We start from the raw sequence: 26,773 nt of genomic DNA on the forward strand, positions 1-26,773 counted from the left end.
ATACGAGGCAAGTGATGTTCGTGACGTAATTTATGAAAAGGTCTATTATCTTTCTTAACCTCGTACAATCAATAAAACAATGCGGTTGTAAAAAACCTTTTTCTAAACAGTATTCCGAGAGGGCAGTACTAAAACCCCAGGCATCGTGACATTTAGTCTTGTGTAGATATGCAATTTAATCTTTTTGGTAAAATGGTCCAGAGAAAGTCAAAATTTCCCACCATGTTTGTAATCCCGCCTCCCAAAATCGGGCTACCATGCATAAAATTCCAGAAATCCCTCTAGACTGATTCCGCGTAAAGTCATTTTTACCCATGATCAGCCATTTTTCTAAGAAAGGATGATTTAGTAACACTTTGATAGCTCAAAGTCTTCAAATATTTCCTGTTTGGACCCTGTGCATAAATTTTTGTTTCGTGGGTGAAATTTATGTCAGTTAGGAACATGCAGCTTGCTTTAGATTTGCTTAAAGATGGTCCCCAGCTGGATTTTGCCGGTATTTCGCACACTTGAAAGCCACGTTGGACGCAATATTCTATAGAAAATAATCACAATTTGAAGTGCTGATTTTTGAAACTGCAAAAACAGAAATCACAAAGAAAATTTCATACCAGTTTCTATCAAATTTCAAGTAGTCCTTGTTTTTTTAATGAGCCCTTGATAATGATCTGCCTCACTAAAACAAAAATGTAACGTGCGATTTCATTTCCACTGGTGTTAAAAACTGTGTAAATCTCTCTTTGTCTTTTGCCTTTATGAAATGTGAGACTCTGAAATTTTGATTTGATTAAATCAGAGCATTTATTAAACGTTTCTTGAGTGAAATTTTCTGGCATATTAAGGACAATGATGATTGGAATTTCAGGTAACCAATAGTCGTTACAGATAGAATACATCAATTCAAAGCTTTCCTGTGATGCGTTTTCTTCCTTGCTTTCCGAGTCTAAGATTGTCGTACAAGTGTTTTTGTTTAAACAGTAGATGATAGCTGTGATTTTGTTTATACGAAAAATTGAATCACTATTGTGTTCTGACGGGGCACACCCTACTTCCAAAATATTGTGATTCATACCTCCTTTAGTTAGTCGGATTGAAGAAACACCGCTTTCGCATGTTTTTGCATGTAAAAAATTATGTTGTACGACTTCATCTTCGCATAGTTCTTTCATGGTTGATAGAAGTACAGGGCTCTTCAAAGTCAGTATAAACTCGCCTCCTTCTACCAAAGAAAAGAAGGTTTTAGCAGCTGTTTTTGTTGCGTCTGCTGTAAACTTAAAGAGGTTATGTTCTCTCATCAAATTGAGGGCTACTTTCATCGAGTTAACCAAATAGTCGTTCGTTCCATATTCGTAAAGTGCACCTTCAAAACCACCATTAGAAATGGTGAGGTGTTTAGTAATCTTGCTTTTATCTGATTCTTTATCTCCCAGTAAAAGCAGATTGACTGTTTTATCTACTTGATTGAACAAATGCAAGATACGGTTACCATTGATAGTAGTGGTGGCTGTATCTCCCCCATTGTCGTACAAATATTGCATTATGCGTACTTTGTTATTCACGGCTGCACCTGCTTCGTGAAATGGTGTGTAACCAAATGCGTTTTGTTTACGCGTTATCTCTTTACTGTTTGAACGTTCGCATATTGTTTTCAATGTTGGCAATATACTGTGACCATCCAGATTATGCGATTTTGCAACGAAGTGTAATGAATTGTTATCATTGATGTCAACTACGGAAAAATCCTGTTCGTATAAAATGTATCGCTCCAACGTGTTTTCCAGGACTGTTGTCATTTCCTCCTCCAATAATCTCATGAGGAGTGTTTGGTTTTGACGAGGTTTCTTATTTCGCAGTGAGTTTAATAAATGTGGTTCTTCTTCTATCAATATGTCCAACTGTTTAAAGTCACCCTTCCGAAGGATGTTGAAGACGTCTAAAATTAACAGAAATTGTACACTTAATCGCACGATGGGTTATTTTTTGTTCTTATTTTGCACGCCCTCAAAGAGAGCAATTAATCGTTAATTGCATCCTGTAGAGAGCAATTAATCGTTAATCACACTCGCCAATGCCGCGCCAATGTTTACAAAATTAATTTTCATGTTTTTTTCTTACTTTTTTTTTGCATCGAACATTTTAATTGCATTCGAAATTTATTTTGGGAAAAAGAAAATCAATAAAACAATAAAAGAAAGACATAAAGAGAAGAGAAAAATATAAAACTCTCAGTGTAATTTCTGTAATTTACTTTCCTAAACAGTGGCGTGGTGGCAGGGGGGGCCAGGCCCCCCCCCAGCGGAGCCCTTTTGAGAAGGGGCGCCCTAAAATAAGGGACGCCAGGAAGGATTTTTCAGGCGCCCATATCGAAAGATTGACAAATGAAAAAACAAAAATGGCGCCCCTCATCACCTCAAAAGCTCAAAATTTTCTGGCTCGCTTCGCTCGCACACTCCCTTTTTTGTCTTCATAATGAGCGTATAGAGAGGGGCGCCAAAAAAACTTTAAAAAGGGCGCCATAAATGCCTTGGCCACCCCAGAGAAATTTTCCCACCACGCAACTGTTCCTAAAACTGGGAAAAATTAGTGAAAGCCATTGTGCGATTAGCTCGTAATCACATAACAACTCGTACAATTCGAAAATTGCACTCGTGATTTTTTTGTTTCAAATTTTCCTCGTCCTTTCGGACTCGGAAAAATTAATAACAAATAAATCACTCGTGCAATTATATTCGAATTGCACTCGTTGTCATGTGATTACATATACTAATCGCACGATGAGTTATTCTTTCTTATTTGGGGCGCCTTCAAAGAGAGCAATTAATCGTTAATTGCATCCTGTAGAGAGCAGTTAATCGTTAATCACACTCTCGATGCCGTGCCAATGTTTACAAAATTGATTTCGATGGTTTTTTTTTAATTTTTTTTTTATGGAACGTTTTAATTGTATTCGAATTTCATTTTGTGAGAAAGAAAATCTATGAACTTTAATAAAAGAAAAGCATAGATGGAAAAACAAAATATAAAACTTTCAGTGTAATTTACTTTCCTAACGGGGAAAAAGTAGTGAAACAAGTTGTGCGATTAGCTCGTAATCACATAATAACTCGTACAATTCGAAAATTGCACTCGTGATTTTTTGGTTTCGAATTTTCCTCGAACTTTCGGACTCAGAAAATTAATAACAAAAAAATCACTCGTGCAATTATTCTCGAATTGCACTCGTTGTCATGTGATTAAATATACCTAGGTGTTATGTTAAAAAAATGTTTCCTGGAGTTCGTGTTAAGTGTCGACTGTGTTTCGAAAATATTACGGGAACACTAGCGAGTAATTAAAACCAAAAACTGGAACTTAGTGAGCTAATGATTCTCTGAAAAAGAGAAGCTTTTTTAGTGTTTTGACATAAATTCGATCTTTTCACTACTGCAAGAGCTTCGATAGTTCGAATATTTTACTCACCCTCAAATGATAAAGTCCTACCATCCAACATCATCATCTCATAGTAGATTTCTCCATTCCACTTGCTGAAATGAATATCAGTAACATATATATAAAAATCATTTCCATAAAAATTTGAAAACTTTTTGTTTAAAATGGTCCCTCAGCTCGTGGATTAGCCCCGTTATTGAAAATTTAGTATAACTTTGAGGTTAGAAAACAACCGGCGTAGTGGTATAGTGGTTATCGTTCTTGACTTCTGTCCAGAAGGCCCGAGTTTGATACCCACCGTGGCACTACGATTCACTTGGCAGGTGAATGCTCCTTTGCCCGGGTCAACACATGCCATGTGAGGGGAATTGGGTATCATAACTCTGATACAAGAGTATGGGTAGACATTCCAGACATTGTGGTGTGACACTTAAGAGGTTCTACACCTGCGTGGAAATCCGTTCTCCCGTGTAGTTCGAGTGTCGTGGTATACACCATAGTTCGGCAGCTCGCATCTGCAGGGTTGCAATGTCTGCTTGCGCTGTGATTCCTACTCCACCGTGGGTAGGACTCATTCCAATGCATCGGAGGGCATATCTATCTAGCAAACAACCTATCATGACCCATCTTTTTTAAGTTCCTTAAGTGAATAGATAGGAGCAGGCCGTCAGAGGGAGATAGATGTGTATTTATTTCATTAAATAACTGTTAACTGAAGGAACGAGGAAACACTTGTTCGAATAAAGATGACATTCGAATTATGGAGGTTAGAGTTAAACCGACTCTACTGAGTATAATGATTTGCCCCTATTTTCCACAAACTTGGTCGATAGATATGCAAAATAGAGTTAACGTTCGTCACCGTACCTTTTGTTCGGCTTTTTCTCCAATGTAAATCCTTTCAAGTACCTAAAAATACATATAAAAATTTACCTTGATTATGCTTTAAAGTTAGTTTTAAAAGAGCTTTGGAAAAGCAAAAAATGCTTTACTTCAAAAATGTTTTTAATTAAGGAGTCTTATTCAGAAAACTGTGGTCCAGGCTCTAGATGTATGCCTTTGTCGTTTACATGTTACCATATAATTCCAATCAAATCTAAAGCAATAAATAAAACTGTTACAACTTACTTGAATGAATTTTGATTATCTTCTAAGGATTGCATTTCTTGAAACGTGTTCATTTCATCTTGATTTGCTTCAAACGTCTTCACATTTGAACCATTTTCGTCGCTTACAGCTACCTCTATGACATTGTTCTTCCTTGAGACTGTTTTGACCTTCGATGAGCTGACTAACCCCTTCTCTTGCCATGTTTTCAATACACTACTGAACGAAGTTTTCCCCTTGGAGGGCAGGATAAGCAAATCCAACTTGTTGATGGTTCTGGTCAACATCTCAACGTACATATTCTTAGCGATGCGTTCGTTTTGATCAAGAAATAAAACACAATGTTCAATCTCGCAACCTCTGAATGCTCGGTAGTCTGTTATCAAAACTTTTCTTGATTTGGAAAGTGCTTCTTTCTTTTCTTTGATGCTTGGGTATCGGTTTAACAGGGATGGTATAAAAATGGAAACTTTGGATGGTCCATAAAGATCAGTTAATACGCTTTCAGCCAACCTTGCTTGCTGGATCGTGTTACAGATAACAGTCAATTGGAGATCATTCCTGGCATATGTCTTGAAAATCATCGATAAGGTTGGGACAGCTTCATATCGTTGCGAAGAGAACTTCTTGTCAAGGGAAATGATTCTAGGGTTTTCATCGCTGCTGATGTTGTGCCCACTTTCACCTTGGATGTAGGACAGAGTGATTGACAACTTTTTTGTCACATTATTTGATTTTAATATGACACCACTTGCGATTTTTTCTGGGTCATGAAACTTTGATGAATCAAACAAGGTTTCGATACTATTGCTTGATTGTATATTACCTGGGTATCTTTGTTCCTTCTGCAGAGTCGGAAATGTCAACCATTGACCATGAACAGCCATTTGGTGGTCCTGTTCCATCTCTAAATTTGTAGCAACAGTATGAGTCGATTCATTTTTTGAGACCTGCTTGCCAAAAACACGATCTGTAAGAGCTTCTGTTGGTTCATCATCGGTGACAGCAACTTCGACGTTTTCTATATCACCTCTAGTTAAACGCTCTTTCTGATCACTTTTAGTAAAACGATTTTTAAATGATTCGTAAACAGTGGTTTTGTGACTTAATGGAATGATGATTGGGTCCTTCTCAATTTCTTTCTGGAAAACTTGTACCATTTGATGAATATCCACTGACATTCTCATTGTCTTGGTTAAGTTGAAAACAGACATTCGAGTTTGATCCAAACTGCATCGTTCTTGTGTTTTCACTTTGCCTATTCATGAAAAAATTATAAAAATATTGTTAAATTGATAACATCTTACGCATTAGTCTTTTGACCTTCATTTTTTTTTAATGAAAATTGCTCCAGGTAATCTCTGTCAATCAAGTTCTCTTCGCGTATGAAATGAATTTATTTTACCTTTCATGCTCAGTTCTCGAATTTTGTCGACACTTTGAAGAGCAAATACGACAGTTGAATCAGCGAAATATTTGGTCATACTCTTCTCCAGTTCTTCAACATAAGACACCGTTAGAAACTCTTGTGGAAATTCGTCAATCAAAACATGGATTTTTGTTTCTTCCAGATGTGATGGTTGACCGTCAGACGATCTAAGTAGTAAATGAAAGTTAATAATCATTGGAACCGAATTGAAAACGAACTTTTATTGCAAAATGTAATTTGAAAGTCAACTTTTCTCGAAAATCTCTTCGTTCGCTTTTGTAAGCGTAAGCTATTTTTTTGAAAATTGGGCTCCGTCAGATTTTAAACATTATCATTTTACATCACTGTGCAAAAAAATCAGAAAAAAATACAAATCCAATCGGGAGAATCGGTTCTTTTTCCCTAAAAATCCGATTTTTAAGGCCGCAAAAAATTTTCCGAAAAAAACTGCTCGTGCCACATTTTAGAAAACATTACCCTCTATCTTTATGCATAAAATCATAACTAATGAAGCAATTTCACACAAAGTCCAAAAAACCCCATTTTTAAGCACTTTTGGGCCCAAATTTGCCCCCAAAAAAACATTTTCTTGAAAATTTAAAGGACCTCCGAGGTAGGTCCAATAACAACTATGACTTATTAGAGCCTGAAAATAGTCTATTAGCACCAACTGACTCGTGATACCGTCGAACGAAAAAAGTAAATCAATCGTACCCTTTCTGAGTGTTTTCTTGCACCTCTGTGACACCATTATCTAAATTGGATTCCTTTCGAAGCAAGTGCTCGAGAACAACAGTGAGATTCTTTTCTGGGGGTTGAGTCAGGCTATAAACATCTTCAATGGAAACATGTTGACAATCACTCAGTGCGTCTCCAATGCTCATAGCTTTAATTCTCGGCTTCAAATGCTCCATATTCTCCTCGATACAAAGAGAGTCAAAAGATTCTTGAAATTTAACGTCGACAAGCGAGTAAGGATCAAAGCTGATGTAATAAATTGAGCTTTGACTTTCTTCTTTGAGGAGTTTTCGAACTACCTCATGAAGTATGATTGATTTTCCACTCCCAAATGGACCTTTGATAACTTTCCAGTTGGCAGGGCTGTTAATAATATCAATCTGCTCACCTGTCAATAGAACGGTGTCTATTTTGGTGGTCACGTCATCCGTCACTTTCGGCAAATAGAGCGTCGTTTGTGCCATGGAAGCCATCAGCTCTCCGCAAAATCCCTCCAGTACGCTTTCCATGGATTTGAATTTGACTGGTCGAATCTGCTTCATTTCTTTACTCATATTGTGGAGGATCTTCTCGAGTTTCCGTTTAAACGAATCATTGTTATCCCAGTCGTCTTTGAGAAAAAACAATTCCGATTTCAGGTAATCCTTACTGAAGCATGCAGTTGCGTTGAATTTGTTTTGGTCAATGTTGGGACACACCAGTAAACCAGTGATTGAGATGAAGCCATTTTTCATTGGATCACTGCTGACGTGGTAAATGGTCTTCAGAATGTCATTCAACTGTGCCACGCTTTCTTGTATGGAATGGTCATCTGTTTGCTCGACGACAACACTGACCAATACTTGACAATCACCAGGGATGATAGTGATCACCACATTCTCAAATGAATCGCACCTCGAAGTCATAATGTCATCATAACATTGTTTCATATCAACGCCCATTAGTTTGAGGTGATTTACAGGGTGGTAGGGCGTTAATATTTTGATATCTTGATTTTGAAAGCTTCGGTGCTTCTCGAATCTTGCTGCAAGCTGGCTAACAACGTTATTTTCCAGATAATGAGATGGAGGGAATCTCATTAAGTTTTCATGGTCGGTATAATATTTCCTTGCTCTAGTTCTGAATTCTCCAACAGTTTTGGCAATCTGTGGACCGGCTCGTAAGGGCTTGCATTCTTGATTGTCTTTGATAGGCATCAATGGTTTGAAATGGTGGATATTTTCAGGGAGGCCATTGTTACATGCCCAAATTAGAATGTCCTGCTTTCTTGAAATTGTTTGACTGACACCCTCGTCTGGAAAAATGGAACAAGAATTCACTTTCAAAAGTTTGGGCTTTCAATAGTGGGGCGAGTTAGCACTTATTAACGTAACGAAACTTCACAATTATGCACAAACTCTCGTCATGGAATTTTGAATGAGTTTTTTGAAGTTGAAGTTTTGAAGTTATCAAGGTAATCGGTGAAATGACGTTTTGGTTGGCTTAACAACAAAAGGTTATTTTTGGGATCATCGATAATGCTTTGGCCTTACGGGAGGAGCACCTTCTGGTCATTTTTATATATTTTGCCAGAAGTTAATAAGGGTTTGTAATTTGCTGATGACGTCATTGTAAGTCTTCTTAGGCAAAGCTAAACAAGAAGCCCAGAGGGCATGAAGGCCCAGCGAATAAAAGTATGAACTGAACAAGACTTGAGTAGCAGAGGGGATTTGAACCTGGAGTCGCTAATACAAGCCATAGACGCCTTAGACCATTCGGCTATTTCTTACTTACAACAATAAGAAACAATTCATAATATTTTTTAAATCTTATATACAGAGATGTTTTTTTCCTAACACGTGAACAACTGAACTGTTCACATGATAGAGAAATGTAAAAACAACTTTTTTTTAAAAGAACATCTTCCTAAAGAGAAGAAGGTTTGTCACGGTTTGTTACATTGTTTTTCTTAAAACACACTACATCTGTTATGTTCTTATAGTTTTAATAGTTAATTGTATTTTCTCCTTTTATGTTTTTAACCAATAAAGACGATTTCGATTGTTTTTTATTCTGTCAATCATGTTCTAACAGCCAATCAAATCCTTCACAATCTGAATTAGCCTGTGCTTGAAAACGCCATATATGAAAACGCGTATCGCCTAGTAAATTGTTACACACTGACACCGGGCAGAATGCTAATGAAAGGCCCAGTACGCTAAAGCTAGCTGGGCCAAAAATGTCGTGTAATCTGAAACACGTTGACGAAAGCTGACGAAATGTCCCATACATGTTTTAGCATCAGAATTTTGTATTCTTTTTTATGGAAATATTCAAGAAGCCTTAAGTTGTCAGAAAACTTGCGAAAAAAGATTTTCTGTTTTGGCCCTAGGGAAACTACCAATTTTCCTTAGGCCAAACTTAGGTCAAACTGGAAATGACAGATTCATCATCACCATCAACTATAGAGCGTCGAATCCTGATGCGAAACGTCGTCTTGAAGTGAGCTGACTTAGATTTTCGTCAACTGGATCAGATTTCATTGCATTTTTTCATTTTGCCTGGAAAAGCATACGATAACGTCATCAGCAAATTGCAATTTGATAGAAAAGTATTCAAGGCATGATTTATATATTAAAAGTGGTCAGCACTTTGTGCAACAAAGGAGTGATAAAAAAGGTATAAAAACAATAGTGAATAAGCTGAAAACTTTAGCGAAATCATAGAACTTTCTCAGTATGGATACCTTTAGCTTTAAACTTGATATCAAAATCTTCGTCAGTTCCATCCAATTGTTTTGTTCTAACCAAGAAATGGTAAACATAATCTGGAAGGAGTTCTTTGGTGATTTCAATCAATATATCATCTTTAACCAACGAAACTTTGTAATCGATCCCTTGCAAGTCTTCATATTCGATTTCCAAATCATTACTTTCTTCTTTACCATAGTGGATGCTTTGAATCTTATCGATTGCTAATGTTGGTTTGTGAAGTTTTATCAAGACGTCCTTGAACAAGGTCTTCACTAGTCTAGAACCAACATCAAAAGTTAAAATCCATTCGCCTTAACTGTGCATTAAAGTCCATCCGCTTATAAGTGTGCACTAATTTTGTTTTGTTTGTCTTTTTTTTTAAGTTTTGAAAGAGTTTAACAAGGTTTTTTAACTGGTGCCGCCCACCCTCTTGAGGCTGTAACTTTTGATATTATAACTTTGTATGAAAAATGATTATATGGCTGAGATCAGGAAGGTTCGAAGTACAGGATATTTCACAAAAAAGTATTCTCAAGACATTAAAGTAAAACTAGCCGGTACCCGGCGTCGCACGCCGGTTAAGCTGTAAGCTGAACGCACCAAAAGTCCTTTGGATGTTAAAGTTGGCTTAAAAGCACAATCAAATAAGAAAAAAAATCTCTTCAAAGTTTCACTCTAGCCTTCCCCTGTGTCTTTGGATTGTGTACTGTCCCTGTGACGTAATTTTTAGTTTAAGTCAAAAATTATCAGAAAGAGCATCGTTATTAGAATTATACCGTACCAGTGTCGTCCAAAACGACTCTGCAAGTTGATATTTTTCTCGCTTCGCTCGCATTAAATATGGCGTCCAGTTAAAATGACAATTCTTCAGGAAAATGCGAAAAATATGTCGTTTTTTATGAAATTTGTCGTTCTTTTTGTCTATTTTTAGTAATGCAGGATTCTTTAGATAAACCCCCTCTGAAGGTTGACTAATTTTCCCTTTTGCTTTTTATCGCCTTTTGAATGCTGTCGTTGTTTGGTTTCACAAACTTTTTTATTGTTATGTTTTGATTTACATTTGAAATATTCTTTTCTATAAAAGGAATTTGTTTTGAAAAGAATTCGAATGTCATTAATAAATACGATCGTTAATTACATTCGAAAAGAATTTAAACAAAAGAAAAGAGAAAAACAAAACAACGGGCATGCCTCAGTAGAAATTAAAATTACTAAATGTAGACGGGCCTTAAATTTCAAAACAAAGGCTGAATAAAGTCAAAACCAGGCTCTATCCGATCTGTCAATCAAAACAAACTTATCGAGAACAAAACATTGCTTGCGAAATCGAAAGTGACACACAGACGAAAACAGACATACAGACTACGGCTATTAATATATAGACTAGCCGGTACCCGGCGTCGCACGCCGGTTAAGCTGTATCTGAACGCACTAAAAGTCCTTTGGATGTTGAAGCTGGCTTAAAAAATGATCAACAAATGAATAAAAAGATATCTTCAAAGTTTGACTCTAACCCTCCACTGGAGATCTTTTTCTCGCTTCGCTCACGTTAAATACGCCGCCCAGTTTGAGAAAATTTGAGAAAATATTATGGTAAAGACGGGTAAAGAGGAGTAAAATGAAGAAATGAGAATTCTTCAAGAAAAAGCGAGAAAGCCACAAAGAATAGTTCAACTTTTTTTTTATCAGATTTAAAAAGATAATAATAAATTCTAAATTGTTTTTTTTAAACCCTTGTCATATAACTTTTCGAATTTAAACATGTAAAATGACGTACACAGTTTTTAACAGTATCTTTTATCGCCCTTTGAATGCTGTTATTGTTCGACAAACTTTTTAGTTTTTATGTTTTGATTTACTTTACATTTGAAATGTTCTTTTCTATCAGGCAAAGCTGGGCAGAAATTAAAATTACTAAATGTAGATGGGCCTTAAATTTCAAAACAAAGGCTGAATAAAGTTTAAACCAGGCTTTATCCGATCTGTCAATCAAAACAAACTTATCGAGAACAAAACATTGCTTGCGAAATCGAAAGTGACACACAGACAGAAAACAGAAAACAGAAAACAGAAAACAGACATACAGACTACGGCTATTAATATATAGATATAGCAGAATATATAGTGGATTCAATTTTCTCAATTAAAAAACAAATGAAGGTCTTAACGACCTGGTTTTACAATCCAGGAAAGAAAGAATACAAGAAAATTCGGGGGGGCGTTTATTCGAGAGGCGTTTATTCGAGGGGGCGCTTATTCGAAGTAATACGGCACTTTGCTTTTGTGAGTAACAAATCGCACACCTATCACTTGAAAATTTTGATTTCATCTAGATTCAAAAAGTTGTGAACAAATCGTAAAATCCTTTAATCTTAGAGTAGAAGATGATTCCTTTTTGGACCTACCCGGGTGGAGGTCCTATAAATTAACCTTTGTCCGTCCGTTCGTTCGTTCGTTCGTTCGTTCGTTCGTTCGTTCGTTCGTTCGTTCGTTCGTTCGTTCGTTCGTTCGTTCGTTCGTTCGTTCGTTCGTTCGTTCGTTATTAGCTTTCCTCATGATTGGCTCATTAGTTTTTTCTGATTTTTTGCACAAAGATGCATAACTATAAACCCTCGAATGTGACGGACCCCGATTTTCAACAAAAAAAATTTTGGGCAAATTTGGGCCAAAAAACGGCTAAAAAACGGTTTTTTTGGACTTGTGAAAAATTAGGGTCGTTAATTTTTTCTGATTTTTTGCATGAAAGTAGGGTACCATCGTAGGTAAAAGATGGCTTAAGCAGATTTTTTCAAAAAAATTTTGTTGGCTCAAAAAACGCATGTTTATCTATAAGAATCACTATTAATAAGCATACATCAATGTTCTTAGTCAAATTACTCAATTTTTTTATGAGATAGATGTTTTTTTTTGCTCAGGAGGGCTTACTTTTAAAAAATATGTGTGTTTAGACATGAAATTTTGGTTGCTTGGCGTGTTTTTATAGGAAAACTGGCCAAATTCGATATTCTTTTATAAGCACATTATCGATTACTTAGGTATTAGCTTTTCTCGAGATTGGCTCTTTCATTCTTTATGATTTTTTGAACAAAGATGCATAACTATAAACCCTCGAATGTGACGGAGCCCGATTTTCGAAAAAACAAATTTGGGGGCAAATTTCAGCTAAAAAACGGCTAAAAAACGGGTTTTTTGGACTTTGTGAAATATTGGATCATTGTTTTTTTCTGACTTTTTGCATGAAAGTAGGTAAAAGATGGCTCAAGCAGATTTTTGTAAAAAAAGAATTTTTCAGCTCAAAAAACGCATGTTTATCTATAAGAATCACTATTAATAAGCATACATCAATGTTCTTAAAATTACTGAATTTTTTGATGAGATATGTTTTTTTGCTCTCGAAGTCTTGAATATGAAAGAATATTTCAAGAGCATGAAATTTTGGTTTCTAAACGTTTTTTTATAAGAAACAAACGACTAATTTTAATAGATCGTCACTATTTGTGTTCTAAATGATTGTTTAATGGTCACGCTTATGTAGATATCAATTATATATGTGTTAAATGCATAACCAGGTAGGTCCATAAAAGTATCACTTGTTAAACTTTAGTCTAACTAATAGATAGCATGCATTTGAGTTTTAACGCGGGTAAGGGTTGTTGATTTGAGAGAACGTACGTTTAATAGATGTAATCGATTTCTGAACAAACCAAACTTATTATCAGTTCCGGGGGGGGGCACTTGATTAAAAAACGATAATATGTGTGATCAAAAATAAGGTCTTTGAAATTGGTCCAGAGAAAACTTAGTCCCATTTGAGTATAAATTTAGGTGAAAAATCGATCCTTACGGTGCATTTAAGGGATCTGACCAATTTTTAATATTTGCCACGTAACATAAATTTCTACTTGATGTAGCCCATAAAACTGTGGCATGTTATACATTTTCTGTTTGGCCAATTATCCTTGAGTCTGAAAATTCAAGAATCGCAATGAAAAAATTTGATGAAGAAGAAAATGAAATCTTTTGCGATGAAGAGTATTTCAACTTTGAAGAGCTTATTTTTGGGGAAGAAAAAATATTTTGAAATCTTTTTTGCGGTAGATGCTATATCTTTTACCGAACTAAAAATAACTTTTCGGAAAATTTTTCTAAAAGCTTATTTGTCTCAAAATCTTGAAAATAGTGCTTTTTGACCAATTTCTCATCCCAATTTGTCATAGAAAAACAGCCATAACTTTTGATGCATTAATTTAGAAAATTTTTCCGGAAATTTTAAAACAGTTCAATTCTTTGCGGACAGTTTGAAAAAACTCCGAAACAAAAAGGTTAATTACCCATTAAAACTTAGCACTTTTTATAAAAGAAGGTAATGCAACAACATATTATTAACGTCTTTTTAAAGTTCATACCGTCATTTTTGCAATTCAATTCTTAATTACTCTTAATGGATTTGATTAAAAAGCAATTTATAAAGGCAATTCTTTGGTTAAAAGTGAAAGAACCTAAAACATAACTTTTATGTTCAATTACTAAAGTCAATTTTTCGACTATGGCCAGAGCCCTTAAGATGTCACGGGTCATAAGGGTAAAAATGTACTACCAAAATCAATTTTATTTTTATTTCGATTTTTGGAATTTCTGGGTCGGTCGGGCCCGTAAAACAACTGATCAAAAAGCGCACCGCGCTGAATCTGACATAATCATTACTCTCGATGTGTCTGTACGAGTTCCAATCCCATTAACCTTTGCGTTAATCTCTTTTGCATGTTAGTTGCATCATTTGACAAAAGATATAAAACAACTTGCACGTATCTTTACTTGAGCCGCATTGAATTGTGGGACAGCAACTCGTACAAATGTCAAAAAAAAATGAAAAGTAATAATTATTACGTATGCTTTGCGGAGCACTATTGGTTTCGTATACTTTTTTCTGATACAGCCTACTTCACTCAAAAATTAAGTTAAAAATTCTCGGAACTCTCCAATACTCTCAATAAAAATTTGACCTCTACTAGCCCGCTCGCTTCTAGACTAGAATCGCTTGTGGGGAAACACAAATTATGTGTTAGAAGTTAGAATTGATGAATTGTTTAAAAAATGAGAACCAATATAGGAATAAGTGCACACTTACAACGAAATAAACGATATCTGGATCATCAATATTGGGTCAAATTATGATTTTTTTATGACCGGTAAATGACCCAAAACATTTAATTGTGATAACCTTTTATCATTGTTCAACAGTGTCCGAAATATTAGTGAATTTGAATGAAAAAAGTCTTCTTCATTCATTAATGTATTTTTGAAATGATTTTATCTTTAGGTCTAAAGGCACTAGTGACCCCCACAGGGAATTCGCTTTTTTATAGGGTTTATCAATAGAGATTTGAAATAAAAGAACCTTTAAAACACAGCTGATTGGCTTAGGTTTCGAAACTCTCTATTGTTTCATCAAAACCACAGTGCGCATGCGATGTATCCGAAGAATTTCAATATTCAAAACAAGACCAGTGCGCATGTTGTTGATATGCTTTTGTTAGAAATGTTAAGTATGTTACAGAAGGTTTTCCCACCCCTGAAGGATTTATAATCTCATTTTAAGTTCGGAATATTCCGAATATTTTTCATTTGTGAAATTTACCTTAAACCATTGGATTCAATCTTCTTTCGTTCTAAAAAGAAAAACAGAAATTTCCAAAAAGAAAAATTCAAAAGTAATGATAAATTAGGTTTGCCACGCCTTTCTTAAGGAAGATATGGAAATAATTAGCTTCAAAAAAATGTGTTGACTGTTGTTTATTTAAAAGGGGTTGAAAAATCACTAACTTTTGTTGTCTTCAAGTTTGTCAACAATTTCTTTCAAAAGTTCCTTTTTCATTCCATCTTGTTCACGAAGAAGTCTGCTCTGAAGGTTCTGCATCAATACCGAATGGTGTTTGCACAAAATGTTGAAATCGATTTGTACGTTATCGTTTCGTAATTGATTAAAATCAGCTATTTTCTGGTAATTCAGTTGAATAAGTAATTGCTCGATATCGTCCATTGTATCATCGAATTTCTGTTTTAGTTTATAATCTTCAGGATTGCCATGTTTGAGGTCATTTCTGGATTTCCTGGCAGCTTCGATGATAGCTTTCAAAGCAGCTGCAAGGTTGAGGAATTGGATTGCGACAAAAGTGATCAACGTTACATCCCAATCTGCACAATCTACCGAACCACTTTGTGGTAGCAACAATCTGTATTGGTCAGGGAAAATCTTTTTATTTTTCAACAGAGTTGCCAAGCGTTTTTTTCGTTTTGGATCATTGAAATAATTGAATAGATCCACGCCGTTAATTGGCAAAGGGTTCCTGGAATTATTCGGGTCACGGCAAAACTCGAGAAGAGCTTCTTTCAAATGGATGTCAAGACCCAGGGTGCATTTGAGGAAGTTTTTGTTGTCTACAACACATTGCGAAATGGTGCACCCCATCTTCTCATCAATATCGCTGGTCAGCGTACCTAAATAACAGAAAATTTTCAAAACCCCGTAAAAGTTTTACTAAGATCAAACGGACTGTTGGAAATATAAGTTATGATAACATGGCTTCATCCATGATTTTGAGTCCCCCCTTAAAACACAAATCACCCCTTATCAATTTATGATAGCATTTGAACGAAACTATTCCATATAGAAGCAGAACAGAAAATTATTCCAAATTGAATGTCTTTAAAAAGTGTAAACATTCGAATCACGGGACATTCCATTACTGAAATATGATTGGAGCCTTAGATGTAGTGTAGGATGATGACACACCCAGGAAACAAAAATATTTTCGAATGCAACAGTCGAATCGAAATAGAAAATTCCATAGCTGAAATGTGATTGGAGTCTTAGATGCTTTGCAAGATCGGGACACAGCAGGAACAAAATTATTTTAGAATGAGGTAAAAATGAAAAAAGTGACGAAGAAATATCAACTGTTCAGTGTTGGAACAGAAAGGAACAAGATTACCCCCCCCCCTCAAGTAGCAAGGGCTTCCATTTGACCCTTGAGACCAAGTCCCCCCCCCCCCCTTATTTCTCAGTTTTTAACATTTTTGCCCCTTGTGTTTTTTTTTTTAACCCCTTATTTTAAGGGGGGCTGAAACCATGGATAATCGATTCTTTTTATAAAAATTAGTTTAGTTTTGCTGAGGGTTGATTGTTATTGCGAATAGACAAGACTTGGATATTCTTAACAAATTCTTAGTCTCTAAGAATGAAATTATGGGTACATATGAAATGGTATTGATTTATATTTCAAATGTAAATACGTAGTAATTATTTTTTAAATTGTTATAAAATGTCGACATTCTTATCAAAATCTGTCAAAGTAACCCAGCTGGTATTGTAAGGGTGCTCTCAAGATTTGGGCAATTTACACCCTGAAATTCTTATAAAAGCTATTTTTATGAAAATGAATTGATGCTACAGGAATCAATTTTCAACCTTTTCCAGAAGAGAAGGTCATGAATCGCTCATAAAGAGGCTTAGATTTCAGCAAGCAGCCCTTGACACTAAATCATACAAGTGTAACTAGTCAATTTTTGTTCTCTTTTATTATGACCTTTTTATTGTTTTTAAGAGGTAACGTAAGCGGTATAAGTTTTTCAAATCATTATTTAACCCTTTAAGTGCCAATGTCGTATATATCAGACATGGACTATGTAGAAGGGCGAAGACATCTTGTTATGCCTAGTTTGAGTTAGAAATCATAATTTTCGGTCTAACTCGTAGGAATTGGATTGGGCTTCATGGCCAAGCAAAAAAATATCAAAAGTGAGTCTTTTCAGCGAGATTTTAAGCTAAATAGTCAAAAAATGCAAAAAATCCACTTTTTTTAGATTTTCACCGTTTTTCGACCATTTTTGGTCAACGAGTCAAGAACCTCCAAATTTGGCCCTGATTTACTTGATTCTGTCCTCCAGCGAAAATCTCTTTTGGTTTCAAACGCCGTAATTTTTAAGCTTTCCATGGGAGTTGAAAAAAGTATCTGAAATACAATCATTGACAAAACATTTGAGACAAAGGGGATTTTCCTGAATTTTTATGATATTAATGATTTTTAATACAGGGTGTCCCTAATTAAAGTATCGAGTCGAAACACAACTATGAGTAGAAAGTTTTATGTGCGTGTTCACAAAATTGTATTTTAAGCTCTCCCTCTTTTTTCTTTGTCATTACGATTAATTTATACGTTGTAGCTACCTTTTGTAATAAGCCTGTGTGATGGAGAACGTTCTTATATTTTAGCGATAACACACACAAACTTTTCTACTCAATCGCATGTTCAAACTCGATACTTTAATTAGGGACACCCTCGATACCTTCGGTAGAAAAGTTTGTGTAATTAAGGACACCCTGTATAACACATGATAACGAGTGCAATTATTCTAGTATCGATGTCTTTCTCACAAAATGAATTTCGAATGCAATTAAAAAGTTAGATGAAAAAAATGTAAGAAAAAACATTAGAATCAATTTCGTAAACATTGGCGCTGCATCGGAGAGTGTGATTAACGATTAATTACTCTCTGCAGGATGCAATTAGCGATTAATTGCTCTCTATGACGGCGCGCCAAATAAGAAAAAATTATTCATCGTGCGATTAAGCGCGTTAAACTACAGTTCGAAACTAGAGTTTTAATATGAGACTTAAGACTTACGACCTTAGGATCTCAGGATTTAAAAGCTCAAATTTTCTTAATGAGGCTTGGAATAAAGCCTAGAAGCCACCGAACCCCTTCAAAATCGAAATATTCAATGAAAGAGAGTGGAAGTGCTAAAATAGCAATTCTCGCCGAACTTTAAATTCTGATAAAGGTTAAAATACACTAAAATCTCAATATGTTTCGACCATGATTGTAGATCATGATCCTTCGTAAAGTATGTCGCAAAACAGTTGATTACTCTGGAATAAATTTTTATTTTTATTTAGAACTTTAGGGTCGACCATAAAAACGCACTTACTATTATTAAATGTCACCAGAGAGTTAGATTGACATCGAAAATATTATGTAAATACATGATGAATTTTTACGAAATGATTTCAAAAAAACTCCAACACAACTATTTCGATTAAAACAAAATGAAAGTTCTGAAAATGTACATACTCGCATCATTTGTGACAAACGAAATTTAAAATGTTGACAATATTATACTAAAAAAAACAAAGTAAATCGTCATATTTGTAAATAAAACACGTCAAAGTAAAGAGAAAATTCGTTAGGTATCTAATTTCAAATTTGTTTTTTAAAAGAGCATCAGCGCTTTTGTTTAGTGAATTTTGTTACTTAAGTACTTCCTTTCGATTTATTGCGAAATAACTTTACATTGCGAAATTTTCTCCTAAAGTTATAACCAAGGACGTTTAAAATTGTGACATCGGGTGATGAGTTAGCCGGGTTTTTCTTTGTTTGAAAGCTAGACTCGGCGGATCATAAATTCAGGATTTTTATGTTTTGACCTAAATTGACTCTCATTTCCTTATAATTTCTACACACTTTATTATACAAGAATAACATCTAGATAGTTTTGAAAATTATTGAATGTTATGATATATTAACACCCGCTCATTTTCTCCCGTAATAATAAATCCCTTTTCAATCATTGATAAAAAACCGCCCTTCCCATAAGCCTTCACCACTTCTCTCACCTAATCACTTCTTTTCCATGCCCTAGGTCCAAATCGCCCGTTCCGATTCACCACCCATACCAACCGTTGCCAAGGTAAAAAACCATTCCCTTCACCTCCTCTCTTGCTTGTAAGACCTTAGATTTAAGAAAACATTGTAATCTGAAGATAATTAATACATAAATTTTATTTTTTGATATTCATCTTTTTTTGCATACCTTATCGGGGAAAACTTCGTCGTGGAAAAGTGACGAAATTTTGGACAAGTGACGAATATTTTCCCCGACGAAAATTTTTCCCGGCCTTAATGCGTTTACCAACTACCAGCAAGTGACGAATTTTTCCCCGACGAAAATTTTCACCCAAGAAAATTTCCCCCGACGAAGTTTTCCCCGATAAGGTACTCTACGATTGGTACTTGCTCAATTGTATTACGATATTGTATACTTATCTGCTAGTTTTTCCGGACTGAGAAAATATAATTATATAGGAATGTAGACTGTTAGAATCAGTGTTCCAATAAAGTTATGCCGATAGAAAAATGAAACCGTCTTATTTTTTTTTCATATATTTTATTTGCTATTATTTCTACTTGTCAGCAGCAACAAAAACGTAAAGAGCGTGAAAGGAAACTGAGCCTTGTGTCAAACCATACTGAGGAGAACGAAATGTCGCCCAACATTCAAACAACAACGATGACGAACAATGAAATGAGAACGACAACACACACGACAAATCATCGGCCAGACTCGGCAATAACTCGGCATCAACAACAACCTCAAAAACAACAAAAGCAACTAACCAGCGACGAAGAATATTTGAATACAATCAGAAAAAGCATAGAAGTTCAGCAACAAAGTAGGTCCACTACTTTTTACCAGTGTGTTTTAGATTGCTTTAGAAACTACAGCTCTAACACAAATGTTTGAAGCTGTCAGTTAGGTCTCCAGCTGCGCAGTTATTTGGTTTTCACGGTATTTCAGCTCTCTATTGCAATCTCCAGAGAGTTAAACTTATCTTCATTATCCTCTAGTAAACGAGACGGACGTGGAACAGCAAGGTCACGTAATCAAACAATTGGCACATCTCAGATCACAACTGCAACAACAGGAAAGGAAAATCAAGACAGAGTTGCAAATCAATGAGGTTTGTAACCGCAACTTTGGTCATAATATTTGGCATAAAAGGAATTTCGCTGCCTAATCTAAAAAACCGCAAGCAGTTTTTAAGCGCCTTAACTTAGGGTTAAAAAGTAGAGTTTTAACAAGCTTAGGATCTGAGAATCCAAAAGCTTATGAATGGTCCGACTGAGAATATAGCCTGGAAGCCATCATACCCCTCTCAAATGGAAATATCCCATCAGATAAAGTAGAAAGCCTGAAAAATGTTACTCTCGTCCAAATTTTATATTCTACCGAAGGCTGAAATACCCAAAAATTCCAAAAAATTCTTTGTAATGGTTTGATTGAGATTATTATTTTGGAATGGAGTGTTAAATCTATTATTTTTGCCGTAATGTCGTGCCAAAAGATCTACTAAGTGTGATATGTGATTTGAATGATGCAATGCCCTCCGTCTCCTTTCCGATTGTGCAAAAAAGGTTGCCTTAGTATCATATATCTTGGCAAGTCATTTTCTCTTTTATTTTTAGGCAAAGTATTCAGAATTGAAGTCCGGTGGGTGAGTATTATTATAATGCCTAAGCCAAAAAAATAATAATTTTCATCTTAACCTTTAGACACCGCTGTTTTTAAAAACAGTGCGCGCTGCTGCCGCTGTTTTTTTCATGAAAATGGAGGTTTGGCGGAAAATGTCATAAAATCTGAACTGCTAAAGCTTAAGTAAAAAGTAAACCCATTTTGAAAAGCTAAGGATCTATTTTTTCAGATAATACCAAAAAGACGCCTCATCACCCTTTTAAACCTGACTACACAGCCTCAAATCAAAACAGTAAAATTCCATGTTTACGATTTTTTCACTTTTTTTCTTTTTTTTGACAAATTGAATGAAAAAAGTGGGTACAAGGTAAAGATTGGTCCCAGAAAAATTATTTTGTTTTAGTTTATGTTATAAGCCACCATTGTGTGAAATTTCAGGGCTGAAGAAGCTCATTTCATCTCAGAATCTAAGTTTCGGTGAAGCACACTTTTCCAGCAAAATCGACACTCTGGCCACAACAGGTAAATTAGGTGGTCCCGTTGCTCTAAAATTGGCCCTGCACTTACCCTAAGCCTGTAAAATTACTACAATAATCATAACAGACTCTCTATCATGTAAATTCAAGCAATAAAACACCAGAATAGTGGAAAAACTGAGGCAAAACAGCCCTGAGTTGTTGGAGCTAGAGATAGGCATGTATGTCAGGAAATACCCCCTAAAACCCCTTCAAACCACATAGAAACTGCCAATAAAGGTTCTCTATCTCGTATAATGATATTTATATGCTGAAACCAAGAAAAAAACAGACATAAACATGACTTTTCAGTCCAAAAATCCATCAAACACCCTCTGTCCACCACTAAAACGATGTTTTGTTGACATTTGAAAAATACACCGACATTGAGTTCCGATATCTCGAGATGTATAAAAGCAGGACCCGTAAAATTTTGAATGAATGAACCTTCACCCCTATCCTGTCTGCTAAATTTTACAGAATAGAAAAATTCAAACTGGTCTTTATTTTATTAAACTTTGAAAGGACCCCAGTATCAAAACGTACGTGGTACGTCTCTCGGCCTGTATATATGACGTACGTGGTACGTCTCTCGGCGGCTAAAGGTTAAGTACAAGTCTTCATTAGGTATTTTAAAAGTAAAGAGAGGAAAAGATTTGATGTTGATTTGATCTTTGTTGCTTCATTTTTTTTACAGAAAGCCAAACGCAAACGACATATTCAACAAAGCTACCAAGAAAAACAACCAATCGACCCCTACAAAGGTATTGAACTGATATATTTATTTAACAGTAAGATTTGCATTTTCCATTTTTAATTCAAAGTAGAAACAATTAATGTTATCTTTTTTTTCAGAATGAATACAATCCGTCAAACTACGGTATGTTGCTATAATTTTGATACGGTGCTAGGTAACCGTATTTGCTCTATTTTGTTAGAAAATTCTCTTCGATAATTGAACTTTTGAAGATTTTGGGGGACACTCTTTCTTACCATCAATCAACAACAACGACCCTTGTTATCGTTGTTGAAAAAATTGATGTTTTTATTTTTTAAGCTTTTAAAGATGTAGATGTATTAAATTATACCTTGCCTTAACCATTTAGGGGAACTCGCTTTTCCGTGAAATATTTTAATGTTCCCTTTTCTGTTTACTGAAGATTCGTCGAGAAAGTATGGCAAAGAATTGGATTATGAACAGAGGAAACTAATGAGGTACGATTCTAAAAACAACGCCGTAAACGTTATATTTAAGCGCTCAAAGTTTATTAAATATGGTCATTTCAATGACCTCACAACTCTGTTCAAGTTATAGCAGTTTCATAGTCACTTTGAGTTTGGCATTACAAGTTATTTCAAATATCATATCCAATCCAAAATCAAAAATTTAAGGTGCGTCAAAAATTTAAGGCGCGTGAGAGAGTAAAGCGCCTCATTTAACAGACTCTTTCTTTTTCAGGCAACAAGAAGAACGTTTGAATGATTTGAGGAAGAAAATAGAATCGGATAAAGCCCAAATGAAATACTCTTCCACTACAAACAATAAACCAAAATATAATGTAGGTTTGTTTGCATTTCGACTTTCTTTCTTAAGTTATATTCTTTGAGCAAGCATACTATCAGGTATATCCAGGCACAAAATGTCTTCAAAGACCAAAGTTGCTCAAAAAATGTGACAACTACTGTAAACTTTGTCTATTGTGGAAATATTGACTTTCTTTAGGAATATTTGTTACCCACCTATACCTGTGTTTTTTTAGCCGAATCATCTTCTTGATGACAGTCGAGGATCGGTCATTACTGACCCCTTATGTTATTTCTCTCTCCATTGTAGCGCTTACTCTCGGGTACCTAATAGCCAGGGGGTTTGGAATAAGCGGGGGGGGGGGGTTAGAATAAAAATGTCTTGGGTGGAAAATTTTCGAAAAGGAGGCTAATACAGCAGAACTAGGGCTAAAGAGGGAACTTTCAAAAAAAAAATTCCAAAAATCAATAAGCAGGGGAGGTTGGAATAAGAATGTCCTGGCTGGAAATTTTCGAAAATTTAATTAGCGCCCCCCCCCCTGGCTATTAGGTACCCGGGAGTATTTGTAGAGTTAATCTCTTGGTACGTTGTAAGTTCTTCTTGACCTATATTCTTTTATAGTTTCAGCCGGTCTACCAACCTTCGCTTGTTGAAAAGTAGTCGTTTTGTGAAACATTTTTTTAATTGTCGAGCACGACGTCCCAGGTAGCTTTCTTTTTGTCTTAAGTGCGAATGTCTTTGGATTTAAACATTTGCAGGATTCGATTAGGTTTTATACCTTGTTCAGTCAATGTGTTTTATTTTATTTTCAGTCTCGAGGGAGTGCAAAATCATTGTTAGATTCAGAAAGTCAGTTCATCTCTTTACGAGATTACCAAGACATAACAGACCAAGTCCTCAACAACAATAGAAACCCACCAACATTCAATAGAAAACCTACTACAGATAATTCTTCTACAAAGGAGAAGAATACGCGTTATTCGGGTGCAACCAGATCAACTACATCTGCTAGAGCGCGGCGTCGTGAAAAGGAGAAAGCAGAAATGGATAATATATTCCAGGTAAGCTTTTTGAAAGGCTGAGTTGCATACGCCATTTTTGCTCATTGTCCAAGTTAAATTGTTGGCAATAAATCAAGCTGTTATTGCGTTTGATACACTAAACGATTTAGCATGTTTTCTACTACCATCGAAGATTCTACCTTTTTTGATTACTATAAAATAAACTTTTAAATATACTAAAAAGAATCCTTTGAAATCGGCAACAAGTGAATGGTTCAGGTAAGACAAGGCATCAGTTTTGGGTCACGTTTAGTGAATTTACAAAATGCGCAAGATCAGAGATCAGTAAAAAAAGAGTCAAATTCTTGTTGTCAATAAGGAGGTGATGGCATGGAAGCGTACCGGGTGCAGCAGAAAAAACTTTGGACGTTTGGCGAGCCACTGAGGCCGAACAAAGTCTTGTTTAGACTCAAAACCACTTTTATTAGAAAGAGGACATGCTAACTTAAATTTTGCGGTATAACTTTTTAAGTTTGGTCAAGTAATTGTCAAGTTATAAGCTTTTGAAGTCAAAATTCACTTTTCGAAAAGTGTAAAAAACAAGTAATAAAAGGGTATTAAATTAAGCATTTTTAAGCGTTTTCGATAAGAATTTTTTTCAAATATTTCTAAAAACTGACTATTTACTAAAAACTGACTATGTTGTAAACGAAAACTGCTTTTAAAAGTATTTTAACAATTAACTATGTCGTAAAAGTCGTTAAATAAGTCAAATACTGAGCTTTTTTTTTCATTATTTGCATAAATTTAATACACCTTTTTTTACGTGTTTTTTACACTTTTCGAAAAGTGAATTTTGACTTCAAAAGCTTATAACTTGACAATTACTTGACCAAACTTAAAAAGTTATACCGCAAAATTTAAGTTAGCTTGTCCTCTTTCTAATAAAAGTGGTTTTGAGTCTAAACAAGACTTTGTTCGGCCTCAGTGGCTCGCTAAACGTCCAAAGTTTTTTCTGCTGCACCCGGTATACCGGGTGCAGCAGAAAAAACTTTGGACGTTTGGCGAGCCACTGAGGCCGAACAAAGTCTTGTTTAGACTCAAAACCACTTTTATTAGAAAGAGGACATGCTAACTTAAATTTTGCGGTATAACTTTTTAAGTTTGGTCAAGTAATTGTCAAGTTATAAGCTTTTGAAGTCAAAATTCACTTTTCGAAAAGTGTAAAAAACACGTAAAAAAAGGTGTATTAAATTTATGCAAATAATGAAAAAAAAAGCTCAGTATTTGACTTATTTAACGACTTTTACGACATAGTTAATTGTTAAAATACTTTTAAAAGCAGTTTTCGTTTACAACATAGTCAGTTTTTAGTAAATAGTCAGTTTTTAGAAATATTTGAAAAAAATTCTTATCGAAAACGCTTAAAAATGCTTAATTTAATACCCTTTTATTACTTGTTTTTTACACTTTTCGAAAAGTGAATTTTAACTTCAAAAGCTTATAACTTGACAATTACTTGACCAAACTTAAAAAGTTATACCGCAAAATTTAAGTTAGCTTGTCCTCTTTCTAATAAAAGTGGTTTTGAGTCTAAACAAGACTTTGTTCGGCCTCAGTGGCTCGCTAAACGTCCAAAGTTTTTTCTGCTGCACCCGGTAGACCTAGAAATCAATAAACGCAACTAAAACGCAAAAATATAAACTCTATCTTCTTTCTTTTGATGAACACTTCTGTTATGTTTACAGGAATATTTTCCGCTGGAGAAAGAAATTGATACATCGTCAACTTTCGATATGGATCGCATCTCCATGAGGAACGAAGAACGACTGAAGAAATTTAAACAAATAGAATCCAATAACCACAATGACAATGGTAACATAGGTTTCACATTTTGTTCGCATTCTTTTGTATTTGAAATATTTGAAGTATAAAGATGATTGTTTATACTCAGGTTAGAAGCGTGGTAGGCCGACCTAATTTGAGGTAAACTGGGAGGCAAATAGTATTTAAGCCAGCGAAATTAGCACGAAAATTGTTGATCTTTTTTTGGGTAAAAACTGCTAATCTTGAAGTGGAAAGTTGCTAAGGGTCGCTGAAGTAAGCGATCGAAGGCGCCTTTTGGCCGCCAAATCGGCCGCTGAGGAGTAGCTTCCCCTACTCCTACCATTGTGCTGCTCACTCAGGTGTACATTCGAAAAAGTTTTATCACAAAATTTACTATAAAAATAACTTATTTACTATAATAATAAATAGCGTTTGAATCCGCTAAGGAATTCTTAGCAACATCGGGGTTTATTCCTCTTTGGTCTTAGTAATAGACAGGGGGCTTGGGGCTGGATTTATTAGTAGAAAAGTTGAAAAATGGTGGATGTGTAAGGCAAAAGAGTTTTTTAATCCCTCCGTGCATTTAATTATTTTTCTTTCTCCCAGAAACCGAGGACAATAACGGCGATGCAGATGATATTGTTCGCAAGTTCATGAACCAAACGTAAGGTTTTAAGACTCCTTATTTTTATCACATTCAAGGACTTACTTTTTAAAACCACTAATGATTTGGGAAGTATTGATATTTTTTTCTACTCTATTTCTGTTTCTAAACTCGAAAATGCCTATTTGAAATTATACAGTGATTGATGTCTGTCTCAGTATAATCTGCAATGGAGAAAAAAATGCGAGTTTAATTAGAGTGGAAATATAATATCGAAATCAAAAATAGAAAAAAAGCGACAAATGAAGAAGAAAAATAAAGAAGAAGAAAAAAAATGCACTTCTTAAAATAACAGCGTTATAATTACCATTTTTGCACGAGTGATTATTTGATCAAAAAAAAGTTTATTACTGATTGCCTTTAAAAATCGTCTTTGAACAACTCTTTGATATGAAAATTGTGATTCTGAAATATAGTAAAATTCTGCCAGAAGTTAACTTTCTTCTTTACCGTAAATCCTCAAATAAGCGCCCGGGCGCTTTTTTATTTTTTCAG

The 26,773-nt window shown here is 35.1% G+C and overlaps 2 protein-coding genes across 2 annotated transcripts; one reads left to right on the top strand and one right to left on the bottom strand.

The window, feature by feature from the left end:
* Positions 1 to 620: 620 nt before the first annotated feature.
* Positions 621 to 18,593, bottom strand: LOC136813960 (uncharacterized). The gene is made up of 10 exons (XM_067070474.1): positions 18,425 to 18,593; positions 15,259 to 15,933; positions 15,074 to 15,104; positions 9,429 to 9,712; positions 6,680 to 7,997; positions 5,942 to 6,132; positions 4,558 to 5,794; positions 4,297 to 4,338; positions 3,460 to 3,524; positions 621 to 1,933 (listed from the first exon to the last, which is right to left on the bottom strand). The coding sequence occupies exons 2-10, from the start codon at positions 15,902 to 15,904 to the stop codon at positions 621 to 623; spliced, it is 5,127 nt and encodes a 1,708-aa protein (XP_066926575.1). The 5' UTR covers positions 15,905 to 15,933; positions 18,425 to 18,593.
* LOC136813961 (golgin subfamily A member 6-like protein 22) lies at positions 18,326 to 26,282 on the top strand. Its single transcript, XM_067070475.1, has 10 exons — positions 18,326 to 18,340; positions 19,136 to 19,183; positions 19,688 to 19,946; positions 20,122 to 20,234; positions 21,959 to 22,025; positions 22,422 to 22,476; positions 22,721 to 22,820; positions 23,599 to 23,847; positions 25,536 to 25,662; positions 26,221 to 26,282. Exons 1-10 carry the CDS (start codon positions 18,326 to 18,328, stop codon positions 26,280 to 26,282), a joined length of 1,095 nt encoding a protein of 364 aa, XP_066926576.1.
* Positions 26,283 to 26,773: the final 491 nt, after the last annotated feature.

The sequence above is a fragment of the Clytia hemisphaerica genome, unplaced genomic scaffold (genome assembly GCF_902728285.1).
Source record: "Clytia hemisphaerica strain Z4C2 unplaced genomic scaffold, Clytia hemisphaerica genome assembly, whole genome shotgun sequence".
In the NCBI taxonomy this organism is placed as follows: Eukaryota; Metazoa; Cnidaria; class Hydrozoa; order Leptothecata; family Clytiidae; genus Clytia; species Clytia hemisphaerica.